This window comes from Myxocyprinus asiaticus, chromosome 34, assembly GCF_019703515.2.
Source record: "Myxocyprinus asiaticus isolate MX2 ecotype Aquarium Trade chromosome 34, UBuf_Myxa_2, whole genome shotgun sequence".
Taxonomy (NCBI): domain Eukaryota; kingdom Metazoa; phylum Chordata; class Actinopteri; order Cypriniformes; family Catostomidae; genus Myxocyprinus; species Myxocyprinus asiaticus.
The window spans coordinates 7713147-7728731 of record NC_059377.1 but is presented as its reverse complement, the minus strand read 5'-3'; the positions used below and the strand labels follow the sequence as shown (position 1 = coordinate 7728731).

At 37.5% G+C, this 15585-nt stretch overlaps 1 protein-coding gene across 1 annotated transcript in view; it reads left to right on the top strand.

The window, feature by feature from the left end:
* LOC127424834 (zinc finger protein ZFPM2-like) overlaps positions 1-15585 on the top strand; it is a 112849-nt gene that overhangs the window by 88575 nt on the left and 8689 nt on the right. Inside the window, exon 6 of the mRNA XM_051670292.1 lies at positions 10297-10503. Within this exon, the coding sequence (XP_051526252.1) occupies positions 10297-10503 (207 nt within the window). The remainder of the gene's footprint in view (positions 1-10296; positions 10504-15585) is intronic.

The window sequence follows — 15585 nt, the reverse complement described above, 5'->3', positions numbered from 1 at the left end:
TAATGTCAAATGTCATGTCTGATATGATTTCATCAGAAAATTATTATTATTTAACTGGATAAGCATGCACTTCCATTAAATAGGTGTTTTTGAAAAGAATATTTAGATATAATCAGAGACAATAAAAGTTTTAGAAAAATCTTATTTTAATTTAAAATATTTTAAATGTATGTATATCAGTGACAGCGTGAAAGCAGCATATGTATCTAACATAATTCTGTATTTTCAGTAAGCAGAATTATTAGCAAATTTTTCCATTTGGTATCACCATTGCCCTGTTCTGGGCTGATTTTTAGTCCCAGTACATCTCTGATGGATCATTTAGCACTTTTAAGAACAGTACTTTTAGCTACATTTTTAAGGAAACAAACTGTTTTGCATATGTCTATAAAGTAATAATAATAATAATAAACTTTCTAGCTTAACTTTTCTTGATTCAGGCTGAGTTTAAAGAATCATGAACCCTCCAGCCAGGTCTCCTAATCAACTAAATTGGCCCGGTTGCTAGGGAGGATAGAGTCACATGGGGTAACCTCCTCATGGTCACTATAACGTGGTTCGCTCTCGGTGGGGCGCGTGGAGTTGTGCGTGGATGCCGCAGAGAATAGCATGAAGCCTCCACACGCGCTATGTCTCCGCAGTAATGCGCTCAACAAACCACGTGATAAGATGCGCAGATTGACGGTCTCTGACGTGGAGGCAACTGAGATTCGTCCTGTGCCACCCGGATTGAGGCGAGTCATTACGCCACCACGAGTACTTAGAGCACATTGGGAATTGGGCATTCCAAATTAGGGAGAAAAAATCTAATAAATCATGAACCGAACCTTGAGTCCAGTATCATGACCCAAACTGAATCGTGAGATAAGTAAACCGTTTCACCCCCTACTAAAATCATATTAACATGCATATTGTTTACGTCTTGTTGCTATACTTTTGAAACAGTGAGTATTTTAACGTTTACAGATTGACCCCATTCACTTTCATTGTAAGTGCCTCACTGGAACACAGATTTTGGCTTTTTTTAAAGAAAAAGAGGGGAAAGTCCAAATTAAATTTTTGTGGTGCTCAAGTTGTACAACAGAAATTGACCTGTATTGAACCCGGAATATACCTTTAAAGAACCAATTAAAACACAATGAGATTTGTGTTGCTCTTAGTCCATGTGTGCTTGCTTTGAGGCCCTCTACATGCTAGGGTAGACCTAAACGTTCATAAAATTCACTTCCAGGAAAGTGGACTAAAAATATTGATGACTAATGTTGCTCTACACAGATTTCCATCCAATCAAATGCTCTCTAAATTGAGAATGTCCCTCCCTCTGCAGCTAACTAGCAAGTAGCAAATAATTTTGATTCTAAACTTTGATGCATAACTTCTCCCGCAACATTTGTGAAGCAGACATGAATGATGCATCAAACTGTATGGCTTGTAGAGAAAAAAATGGCAAATCTCCGGTGATGCATGTACATACAGTATAATGTAGTAGACAAACTAAAACAAATTGTGAGGGTGAAAATTGTTTTAACGAGACTTTACTTTCTAGAAATTTACAGTGCTAAAAGTTGAAGAAACACCAATATAGGGACCAGAATATCATAGAGACGTGGGGGATGGACTCTTTTGACTCCTAACATCATGACAGTCACTTTTGCTTGGACAAACAACACACACTTTTTCTAAAAAATAAAAAAAAAAACTTGAAAATCGAGGTTTCATGGGAGCCATAAATGATAAACTGGTGGACAGATGTGTATGTGACATCCCAATCCAACTAATTTCCTCTATCAGTAAGTAACTGTGGAGGTCAAAGGTTGTCTCTTCAAGGTCATTCTGATGACATATTGAATTTGTTGGACTGACAGAGAGAAACAGAAATGGTCTTGGCCTGTCATTCATAAGGAGCTTAGTTCACCCAGCCAGTAAAATCTGCTAGCATTGGCTTTACGCGGACCAGTGGCCTAGCTGTCAGGAAGACGATTCATTTCTCAAAGCTCATATTTAGAAATTGGAAAATGGTGGGATAATTTTTTTGGCAGACCTGTCAAGCTACCACCGCACTTCAATTTGAATCAAAAGCCGGGGGTGTGGTGTTCTGTTAGGAAAATAAACAGACTTCATAATTTCATGAATATAAAAAAATCACCGCATAAATTTACAGTCGAGCCAGATGACTGGCCCTGCCTCACAGGAAGTGGCACAATGCCCCTCTGGTTGTGTTTTGATGTAGCACGCGGGCCTGCAGATCAATAGGGGCACAGGTGTGTGGGGCAGATGGTGGAGAGGTGATACCCCAGGCGGTGAAACTCAGCCTGGCTGGGAACACAGAAGCTCCGTGAAGGGCGTCCCCCGGGGGAGCAGAGCCGTATGACTGATGCACTCTGGGCTACGGTGAGGTGAAGATGTGATTTATGGAAGTGGAGTAGTAAAAGTGAACTCCCTGCTGTCTTGCACACACTCTTGCTGCTGTGTTTGCAAGATCTCATTCTCTTATTGTGTGCTTTTGAGGGAAATGCAACATTTTGTGTAGTGAACTGGAGTGTCTTGGGACAAGTTTCATTGAACACGGTTGTTGACCCAAAACATTAGACAGCAGTCCTGTGATGTAGGTCTGTTTCAATGTGGAGTTGAAGTTCACAGCATGAATACTGTAGATGTGTTTGTTTAATTAAAAGCATGCATTCGGTACAATTAAAGCCATGATGTGTTGTATTTGAAAGGCATCAGTTAAGTTATAGTTTTAACAAGCTAAACAATTATTGATCCTCCTGAAGGCAACAGAGCAACCCATACAAAGCTTTACCATGATAACTATATTTTCCAAACAAATATCATAGTTATTGTTACTACAAGAAAATCATTAATTAATATTAAATTAAGATTGCATCTCCTTCAAGCAGTTTAAGAACTTTTTAGAATATTTCTATGAACAAGTTTTTTTATTATTATTTGTCTACTAACAATATCTGAAAGTCTCTAAAAGTCATGAAAACTCCCACCAGAGTTTTATTCCTTTACTCCTTTTGTCTTGCTAAGGATAACATTTTATGTATCCTAAATACACACAATTAAATAACATTTTAAATTAAACAATGTAAATATCTTCACACTTTTTGGATAATTTGGCAAAATTACAGCTTGATTGGAAATGACGCCCAATAAAAATATTCTGCTCACAAGTGGAGAGGTGATACCATGATTCCTTTTTTTTTTTTTTTTTTTTTTTTCATCTAAAGCATGCTTTTCACTGACACTTTTGTTGACTTGGTTAGCAAGTACACTAACTTTTGAAAAACTTAATTAGGGGCAAAATAGTTTTTGTGTGGTAAAATGACACCACAACTATGGGATAGTTGTAATTTTTGAAAAATTGTTAGAAATAATTTTCACATACTAAATATTGAAAGTATTTGTTTATTTCACTTTTTGTTTACATTATAATAGTTTTAAAATATTATATATATATAAAATGTTCTCATAGTTTAATATTGGAACAAGACTTAAACAATAAAATCTATACATAAAAGGCATTTGAAAAATACCAAAAATTAATTATGAAGGCCTGGTTAGACGATTCTACGTCAGTTTTAATGTGAACCTCATATTACAAAAAAAAAAAAAAAAAAAAAAAGAACGAACAAAAGTTAAACTCTTAATAAAAATCAAACCCTGGTACATGAAAGTGGCCAAAGTTGAAGAAAAACACACACACACACACACACACACACACATTGGTGCAGCTATCATTGTGAGGACTCTCCATAGACATAATGATTTTTATACTGTATGAACTATAGATTCTATCCCCTAACCCTAACCCTACCCCTAATCCTAACCCTCACAAAAAACGTTCTGCATTTTTACATTTTCAATAAAACATCGTTTAGTATGTTTTTTGTTTTTTTTAAGCGATTTGAATTATGGGGACACTAGAAATGTCCTCATAAACCACATTTATAGTATAATACCCTTGTAATTACCAGTTTGTAACCTAAAAAAAGTCCTCGTAAACCATCCAATCCCGCCCACACACACACACACACACACACACACACACAAACTTGTTTTTATATCATTGTGGGGACTCTTCAATCACTTCCATGCATTTTATGGATTTTAAACAGGTCTAACGATAATTTCTATCCCCTAGCCCTACCCCTAAACCTCACAGAAACATTTTGCATTTTTACATTTACAAAAAAACATAATTTAATATGTTAAATAAGCCATTTCCCTCATGGGAACCACTGGCTGGGCCAAGGTAGGTGATCTCAGGTCTTACTATCCTTGTGGGGACATTTGGTCCCCACAATGTAGTATAAACATAGTACACACACACACACACACACACACACACACACACACTGTAATTAGTACCAAACAACAAATACCTTGAATATATGTGTAAATACTGTAAGTATTTTGATTGAATGAGTAGTGCCACACAGATTTCTCCTTTTCCATTTAAATCATTGTGTTTACAAACAAAACTGTAAGTGGATTGGTTTTATAGTTTAGCTCAACACTGGAATTAACCTAATTCATCTGTTTACATTACACATTGTGCTTAACCTCAAAGCCATACTGTAGTTGGAGAGTGTTTGTTTTGTATTTTTGTGATTGTGAATTATCAAGTCGCATTATGGTCATTGTGCCAAATAAAAAGATATTCAGTGTGCAGTAATTAGCTGCCCTGATACACCAAGAATAAAACAGATATTACAAGAATCAAAGCTATTAATTAGTGCAACACTGAGAAATGAAAACATCTGGTTTTTAACACATCACAGAGGAGCGATCAACTAATTGTAATGCTGATCCTGGAAAACCACACATTCAAAGGTGAGGACATTGCCACCTTGTGGCAAAGGCATGATAAAGATTCTCCAAGAAGTGCTCAGTCTTCATACAGCACTCAAAGCCCTTTGGTTAACATGTTGCTTTTCAAAAAATGTTTTATTAGTATGAAGTTTCCCCTTAGCATTCCTTTTTAATTGCTGGAAGCTCAAAGCGACAAAACATTGCCTTCTTTTCCAAGTATTTATATCCTTAGTATTTGCTTGGATTCATGCGTAAAAAAGAAGAGGAGGGAAGATGCATGTGTGTTTGATTTATACTTCTCATTGTCTTCCCCACAGCGTACTGTGCCAAAATAAACACTGGTCTGTGTTTCATTGCCAGAACTAAAATAGCAAAGACACGAGAGCAGATTGCACAAAGGTCAAACAACGCTTTTACTTGGCTTAGATTTATCTTTGTTTTGCAAATGTTCCAATAAATTATAAATTGACCATTAGATTTAGCATTATTATTATTAATATTATTAATTGTCCCTTACAAAATTTACTGTGGTAGCAGTAGTTTTTCCCCAAATACTATGGTTACAACATGGTAAAGTAGGAACTTGCCGTTAGCCACCACTGTCATCAAAAAGTTAATTGAACTTCAACTGAGAAAGTTTCCCATATTAAAATCACCTTTGAATATATTATGGTTTTTTTTGTTGTAACTATGATATTTTAGTGGAAATGATTGTTTGTTTTACCATTGTAAATCTTTGAAACTATAAAATCATTAATTCTTTGCATTCAGAAAGCAACTTCTATCTTGCTAACCCAAACTATTAAGTACAAAATGAAAGCAATGGGAATACCCATAATGTCTTGTACTTGAATTGTTATATGTTTTATATTTCCTTGGTCAAAGGGAACTGATGGAGGTTTTTAAATATTTGTTATTATTTTTTTGTGCAAATAATTGTTTCGTGGGCTGTCCCCATTAGGGTGATCTGTGTCCCCTTTGGTCAAGATGTTAAGTTCATTCTATATGATGGGCAAGTTAAGTGAACTTAATTACACAAGTTTTGGAGACACCATTACTCGATTCAGTTGAGTGAATTCAACTTATTAGGGTTTTCAGTGTGGACATTTATTTAAAGGGTAGTTGACAAATAAGGTTGCCTGAGATGATAAAAAAAAAAAAAAAAGAGAAATCATTTTAAAAGGTCATTTAAAACACGTGTATTAAACTTTGGGCCCATATTGGTTTTATACATTTTAGAAAAACATTTATAACATTTTCTTTAAATAATTTATTTAACGACTTTAAAAATGTCACATGGTAGAACCATGAAGTAAAAGGTATTCAAATATTTTCTTTGCTTCTTGAATACTCGTGAGTGTACACAATTAATTTCAAGAAGGTTTTCAAAAATATTTTGTATAAATATAATGCATTTTTGAGTCATACATTTGCCTTAGGGTTACTCCGTTTCACCTTAACAAATCTTTTTCCCTTTCAAAATATCTTTTTTTTTTTTTTAAACTTCACACATGAGGGTTTAGGGGTCTTCTCTGTGATATACTGTATATATTCTTTTGTTTGTTATTTGTTTTTCATATGACAATAAAATGGCTACCTGCATGTTGGTCACACCACTTACTGACTGACTTTGATTTGATGGACAAATATTTTCCCAATTTTATTAATATGCTGAAGCAAAATATTTTCACTGCTTCACAAAAAGCAGTGTTCACAAAAAAACATTATTCCCAACTACTTATGCCAACATTGGTTTTTATTTATTGTAGCTTTTAATGGTACTTTTATATTTTTTACTTTCTTCAAATGGTTACACCACTTAGACATTTGTAACTTTAAGCCCCAGAAAAAAAAAAATATCAAAATGACTTTGTGAAATGCATTTGTTATGTATTTTTGAAACTATACAAAAAAATTAGCATTACATCATTGACCCTTAAACAAATAAATGAAAGAGCCCTCTATTTGTGGTAGTGGAGACACTAATGTGATAGATGGGAGAGACATAAGTTGACTTATTTGACTTTAACGGCAATTAAAATACAGGTGAATCTCTGAATTATATTCAGTTCTCTTTATCTACAAGTACACAACATCTTCTGCAAGAGCCTTTCTGTCATAATTTATAGTTATTAATGGATGTTGAAAACCCCAATACAGAAAGCCCCATCCAAAGCACATGCAATTAGCAGCCCTCTCTAAGAGGCAAGACAGCACATCACAGGTCACTGTCTCCTGCTTCAACACCCTGACAGAGAACACTCACACATATTTAAAAGGTAGCGTTGAGTGCGCTTCATTCTCATTGTCCAACTCCCCAATTAGTCCACGTCCTAATTCTACCATTTAGTGCTGGCATATCATGTCTCTTGTTATCTTGCATTCCAGACTTTTGTAAATAGTCATATTTAAAACTTTAATCCCTTCAATGGAAGATGACGTGCATACACAGAGTCTGTCATTTAGCGAGATAAATGTTATCTCAGTCACAAAGCACTCCTCTCCTTTTTAACTGGCTAATGAGTTTGTTCTTTGGACTCCAGTGGAATATTTCATGCGCAGCACTTCAATTTGATAATGTGTTACTTTTATCCGAGATGTCCTTTCTCTTTAACAGTAGGAAAAATATACGACGTTTTTGGCAATGCACTGTCCCTGACTTGTTTGTTGCGGCTTCAAAGAAATGAACACATATGTGGGTAGGACAGTGTGCAGTACGTGGGTTCAAAGAGTGAACGGTTATTAAGTTTGTATTTACCACTATGCAGATTTCCAGGAGTTGTTGTATAAAACATAAAAAAGAAGCTTACCAATGCTGTTTCTGCAGAAAAAAGCCTGTGAGGTCTTGCATTGATAACAATACACTGCCAGAAAAAAATAATTTATATATGTAAAGTAAGTAGACAAATGGTATTTTCGATTTACATACAGTATGTCAAGACATCTGTTCATAATTAGTGTTGTTTGGTAAGGCAAGCCTCACTATTACGATTGCTCATACTTATGGTTAGGGATATTATCAAACCCCTAACCCTGAGTATTCAACTTCTGCATGTAACTCATCCTGTTCCATTTGTGCCACAGACATGAATTAAACCTCAAATCATATGGCTTGTTGAGGAGAGATGTGATATAACTTTTCTAAGCAATCAGACTTACAATTTTCTCCTGGCAGACACTAAAATGGGCGATTAAAAAACACATAGACTTACATTGAGGAGGGACCAGAGCCATATCTAGAGATAACAATAGCATAGAGACTTGGGGGTGGCTATTAACATCCTAGCAACCACTCAGAACACTTTAGCAACCACATGAAAATGCCCTGGCAACCACCTACAAAACCCTAGTGTCATAGTGGCGACTTTTGCATGGACAAGCACCACTCACATTTAAACCTTTCTAAATGGAAAAATCTTTAAGTGTTTGTTCATCAGCAATGTCACTGAAACCTTCTTTGACATACACTGCCTGGCCAAAAAAAAAAAAATCACTGTTTGGATTTAAATAAGCAGATACTTTAGAGTCTATGGTCATTAATGCAGTGATTAATGCGTTTCAGCTGGCAACAATTATTTTAACCCTAACTGATGCAGTGTGTAGCTTCTCATTTCTTAAACAACCATGTCGAAAGACGTATCCTGTGGTTGAGGAAAAGATGTTACTGTGTTTCAGAAGTGGAATTATGTTAAGAACTGTCCAACGCATTATTAAAACCTGGAAGGATAGTGGTGAACTGTCAGTTTCGTGGAAGAAATGTGGTCAGAAAAAAATCTTGAATGATCGTGATCGGAGATCACTAAAATGCTTGCTGAAATCACATTTAAAAAAATCGACAGTAGAACTCACGGCTATGTTTAATAGTGAAAGTAAGAGCATTTCCACATGCACAATGCAACAAGAACTTACAGGATTGGGACTAAACAGCTGTGTGGCCATAAGAAAGCCACTTGTTAGTGAGGCTAATAGGAAAAAATGACTTCAGTTTGCTAAGGAACATAAAGATTGGTCTGTGGAGCAATGGGAAAAGGTCATGTGGTCTGATGAGTCCAGATTTACCCTATCCAAAGCAATGGGCGCCTCAGGGTAAGAAGGGAAGCGGATGAAGCGATGCACCCATCATGCATAGTGCCCACTGTAGCCTCTGGAGGCAGTGTTATGATCTGGGGTTGCTTCAGTTGGTCAGGTCTAGACTCAGTAACATTATGCGGCAATAAAATGAAGTCAGCTGACTACCTGAATGTACTGAATGACCAGGTTATCCCATCAATGGATTATTTCTTCCCTAAAGGCATGGGCATATTCCAGGATGACAATGCCCAGATTCATCGAGCTCAAATTGTGAAAGAGTGGTTCAGGGAGCATGAGGAATCATTTTCACACATGAATTGACCACCACAGAGTCCTGACCTTAACCCCATTGAAAGTATTTGAGATGTGCTGGAAAACACTTTACGGAGTGGTTCAAATCTCCCATCATCAATACAAGATCTCGGCCAAAAATGTATGCAACTCTGGATGAAAATAAATGTTGTGACATTGCATAAGGTTGTAGAAACAATGCCATGACGAATGCATGCCGTAATCAAAGCTAAAGGCGGTCCAACGAAATATTAGAGTATGTGACTTTTTTTTTGGGCCAGGCTGTGTATGTTAAAACAACATTAAGCAAACATGCAACTTATATGATTCAGACTTATATGACTTATATGATCATATCTAATATGATATGAAATCTGCAATTTTTCAGGTGTTTGTACACATATACTGTATCCCCCTAAAACCCAGCAAAAACAAAAGTTTTTGCAGTTTCTTTCTGTTTAATGCCTAAATCATGTTTGGTGCTTAAGAAACATGTGACGTATATTTTTCTTGGAAAAGAAAATAATATCCTGCTTTTAAAACTCACAAAATATTTCTTGAGATGTTTATTTACAAGAAGAAGAAAAAAAGCTAAAAGAAAACAACAGCCGAATCCTAAAACTCTCGGAAAAGCCCAGGGTGTCAACTTTAAGATATTTAGATTTACAACTGCGGCATGTATGGTCTCAGAGAATTATAAAAGGCAAAATGTCCTCTACAGGGGAAAAATGGGATGAATGGCTGAGTCTCAGTTGGATTTGATAAAAGGGGTTTCTGTAGCTCATCTGGGCGAGCATGGCACTAGCAACACCAGAGTCATGGGTTCAATTCCCAGGGAACACACATACTGATAAAATACAATAAGTTGCTTTGGATTAAAGTGTCTGGTAAATATACAGTAGAACATGATTTACACTTTCACAGAGGTCTTGGCAACATATGTGTGATTTCTGGGCACACTAAAAGCAAACACACAAAATACTAAAATGTTCCTTATGTAGTAGAAAAAAAAACAGTTTATTCCCCTGACCTATAATAAACACCAAATAGTAATGTACAACTGCTTATAAACTGTTAAACACTGACCCAAATCTTTACCTCTATCTCTTACAGGAGGACATGTTTGGTGCTCCACAACAAAAAACATGATGGAGGGAGAAGAACTTGCAGCCTGTGTGGTGGATTTGCAGTCTCATCTACAAATGGTAGCCCAAACTCCCTACGGTCAGGGGATGTTTCTGGCCCGACAGCTGGACTCCATCCAACTCCTTCCTCAGCAAGCAGCCATGGCGTCCATTCTGCCCGGCGCTATCATCAACAGTGAGTGCTGCTTTATCACACCATGGCCACAGTGGATATACTGATTAATGAGCTTGCTTAAAAATGGAAATCCATGTCAAAGAGTCATCGCAGCTCTGATGTGCATGTTTGCCATGGATAAGAGAATTACCAAGGGTCGAGGCTGACCTTCAGTTTTCTGCACGAATGAGATATTTACCCTCTTCCGTTCTCTAATCACATTTAACAAGAATTTGATGCAAACAACAGCACATTTGCTTTGATGGGGTCTGTAGGGTCGGGTTAAATGGTTCATCCCATTACTGTGCAATCACAAACAGAGGTAAATCAGGGTCCCCACACATCCTTGAAAACCTGAAAAATTGATGACTAGTTTTCCAGTCCTAGAAAACACCTGGAAAATGAAAGAAAATGTAAAATATCATGGAAAATCTTGTGTTGTCCTGGAAAATAATATATTTATTTTTTATGCATTTTCCTTTTGTAGGGAATGAACACCACTAGCCCTGAAATCAGTCGTTAGCAGATGAAATTGCTTTTTCAGGGACTTGTGATCTATTATGTTTTGAAAACGCAATGCAAGCCCCACTGCTACTGAATGCACCTCAGGTCATGTTCATGGCTTATGCAGCAGCTACCTGTAGATAATGTAATGCTTTAATGTTTGCAGTGAATGTTAACTGGTTAGCAGTGAGCTAGCCTTGTTAACTTGTAATTTATTTGGCAAATCGTTTGCTAATAATCTTGCTGTGGTCTAAGCCTATTTTTTGGATCAGTTTCTGATTATATTGACAAAGTTTTATGGGTGTAAAATGCATCGCGATGCATCAATCTGACATTAAAATGTATGCATCAGTTATGGAATTTAACTATCAAGGGTGTAACTCATTCACTCATTCACTCATCTCATGATTTGGTTCGGTTCACAATACTGCACTCACAGTTCTGTTCGTTTCACAATTCTTGAAACTCAGCCTAAATCAAGAAAAGTTAAGATAGAAAGTTTTTATTATTATTATTATTATTATTATTATTACTTTAAAGACATATGCAGAACAGTTCCTTTCCTTTAAAATGAAGCTAAAAGTACTGTTCCTAAAAGTGCTAAATAATCCATTTGAGATGTGCTGGGACTAAAAATTAGCCCAGAACAGGGCAATGGTGATACCAAATGGAAATATTAGCTAATAATTCTGCTTACTGAAAATACAGAATTATGTTAGATACATATGCTGCTTTCATGCTGTCATTGATTACATACATTTTAAATATTTTAAACTAAAAAAGTATTTTTCTAAAATAATATTGTCTCTTATTACATCTAAATAGTCTTTTCAAAAATGCATATTAAGTGGAAGTGCAGGCTTATCCAGATAATAATAATAATTTACTGATGAAATCATATCAGACATGACATTTGACGTTAGGATTATATTTCCCTATAGGATATGTTATTGGAAATATGCTGATTTACACGGCCTGAATCGTGATGATCAATTGTTCATAAGTTTTATACGCCACTTATAGATATAATTAAAAACTAAGAACCTCCTAGATTTAAACATACACCTCATTTGCCTGCACATGACATTAAATTTGTTTTTTCAACTAGTGGTGCAATAACTGTTAACATTACATGACCATGTCCTGTTTCTCTCTCTCTCTCTCTCTCTCTCTCTCTCTAATACTTTAGCAATCATGACTTGTGTCCCGCATTTCTGTCATCTGTTTAAAATCAGAGCTATTGATGCCCGATTTGTGATTGAATCATTCGTTTGAGTGGTTCTTTTCAGAAAATTGGCCAAATGGGTTTGCAAAACGGTCTGTATCAATTTGCAATTTGGACCGATTCATTGGACCGCTCATTTACTGAATCATTTATAGAGGTTTCCCACTCAGTAAAACAGTTTTAGGATACATAAGAACACAGAACACAGACGGTGCTTGCTGGATGACAAAATTGTTTATTCTGTTGAGTATATGTATCGCGCCAAACGCGTGTTTGAATGCCACGCTGCAACAGCTGGCTGATCAAATCACAGACACGGAACAACAATACCTGGACTCAGTTATTATTCTTGGGGATTTTAACAAAGCAAATCTCACACATGAACTGCCAAAATACAAACAGCACATTACATGCCCAACCAGAGACAGAAATATACTGGATCACTGCTACACAACAATAAAGGATGCATATCACTCTGTTCATCTTCTTCCAACCTACAGACAGAAATTAAAATCTGCTAAGCCTGTAGTAAGGACTGTAAAGAGATGGACCAACGAAGCAGAGCTGGAACTACAAGCCTGCTTTGACTGCACTGATTGGAGTGTTTTTGAGGCTGCAGCCACAGACCTGGACGAGTTCACAGATACTGTTACATCATATATCAGTTTCTGTGAGGATATGTGCATTCCTACTAGGACATATTTAACATTTAACAATGACAAACCATTGTTTACAGCAGAACTCAGGCAGCTTCGTCAGGCCAAAGAGGATGCTTACAGAGTTGGGGATAAAGTCTTGTACAATCAGGCCAGGAACACACTGAATAAGGGAATCGGATTGGCTAAAAGAAGATACTCAGAGAAGCTAAAAAACAAGTTTTCAGCTAACGACCCAGCATCAGTGCGGAGTGGCATGAAACAATTTACGAATTACAGGACTCCTACCCCCAACCCTGTGGTGGACCAACAACTGGCTGACGACCTGAATGTGTTCTACTGCAGATTTGAAAGACCCAATCTCACACCCCACACCCATTCTGACCTTCACCTCACTTCACACAAACACTAACACCTCCTGCAACCCCCCTCCTCCCCCCTCCTGCTACTCAACCTGCACTTAAGATCTGTGAAGATGATGTGAGCCGCGTCTTTCGAAAACAAAGGATAAGGAAAGCACAGGGCCCACATGGCGTTTCACCTGCATATCTTAGATCCTGTGCTAACCAGCTGGCCCCCATCTTCACACAGATCTTCAATAGATCACTGGAGCAGTGTGAAGTCCCATGCTGCTTCAAACATTCCACTATCATCCCCATCCCAAAGAAACCAAAAATCACAGGACTTAATGACTACAGAACTGTCGCCCTGACGTCTGTGGTCATGAAGTCATTTGAGAGACTGGTGTTGGCCCACCTGAAGGACATCACTGGACTCTTTCTAGATCCCCTTCAATTTGCTTATCGAGCAAACAGGTCTGTGGATATGATGCAGTCAATATGGGATTGCATCATATCCTGCAATATCTGGACAAACCAGGGACATATACAAGGATCCTTTTTGTGGACTTCAGCTCGGCTTTCAACACCATCATCCCAGCTATTCTCCAGACTAAATTACACCAACTCTCTGTTCCCACGTGTATCTGTTAAAGAATTACCAGCTTTCTGACAGACAGGCAGCAGCTTGTGAGACAGGGGAAATTCACTTCCAGCACCTGTACAATCAGCACTGGTGCCCCCCAGGTGTGTGTGCTCTCCCCACTACTCTTCTTCCTCTACACCAATGACTGCATCGCCAAGGACCCCTCTGTCAAGCTCCTGAAGTTTGCAGACGACACCACTGTCATCAGCCTCATCCGCGATGACGATGAGTCTGCATACAGAAGGGAGGTTAAACAGCTGGCTGTCTGGTGCAGTCAAAACTGAGCTGAACACGCTCAATAAGGTGGAAATGATTGTGGACTTTAGGAGGAACCCCCAACACTGTACCCCCTCACCATTCTAAACAGCACTGTGGAAGCAGTGGAGTCATTCAGGTTCCTGGGCACTATCATCTCACAGGACCTGAAGTGGGAGACCCACATTGACTCCATTGTGAAAAAGGCCCAGCAGAGGTTGTACTTCCTTCACCAGTTGAGGAAGTTCAACCTGCCACTGGCGCTGCTGATACAGTTCTACACAGCGGTCATTGAGTCTGTCCTCTGCACTTCAATAACTGTCTGGTTTGGTTCAGCTACGAAATCAGACATCAGAAGACTACAAAGGACAGTTCGGACTGCTGAGAGGATTATTGGTTGCCCCCTAACCGCCCCCCCCTTCAAGAACTATACACTTCCAGAGTGAGGAAAAAGTCTGGAAAAATCACTCTGGACCCCACTCACCCTGCCCACTACCTTTTTGATCTGTTGCCTTCTGGCCGACACTTCAGAGCTCTAAGCACCAGAACCATCAGGCACAGGAACAGTTTTTTCCCCCAGGCTATCCATCTCATGAACAGTTAAAACTGCCTCTTTGAGCAATAATTAATGTGCATTACACAGCTTAGTCTTTTTATATTATTCAACACATTCTACCTCTTCTGCCATTACATTCCCTTGCACTTTTCATAACTGATTTGTCTTTAGATTTGAACTACGTATGTGTATGTGTGTGTGTGTGTGTGTATGTATGTATGTATGTATATGTATTTATCTATATTCATATATGTGTATGTGTATGTGTATGTGTATGTGTGTGTATATGTAAGTATATGTATGTATGTGTGTATGTATATATATATATATATGTAGATACAGTTGTGCTCAAAAGTTTGCATACCCTGGCAGAAATTGTGAAATTTTGGCATTGATTTTGAAAATATGACTGATCATGCAAAAAAAGGTATTTTATTTAAGGATAGTGGTCATATGAAGCCATTTATTATCACATAGTTGTTTGGCTCCTTTTTAAATCATAATGGTAACAGAAATCACCCAAATGGCCCTGATCAAAAGTTTACATACCCTTGAATGGTTGGCCTTGTCTACAGACACACAAGGTGACACACACAGGTTTAAATGGCAATTAAAGGTTAATTTCCCACACCTGTGGCTTTTTTGCAATTTTAAATTGCAATTAGTGTCTGTGTATAAATAGTCAATGAGTTTTTTAGCTCTCATGTGGATGCACTGAGCAGGCTAGATACTGAGCCATGGGGAGCAGAAAAGAACTGTCAAAAGACCTGTGTAACAAGGTAATGGAACTTTATAAAGATGGAAAAGGATATAAAAATATATCCAAAGCCTTGAAAATGCCAGTCAGTACTGTTCAATCACTTATTAAGAAGTGGTCTCTTGATACCAAGCCAAGGTCAGGTAGACCAAGAAAGATTTCAGCC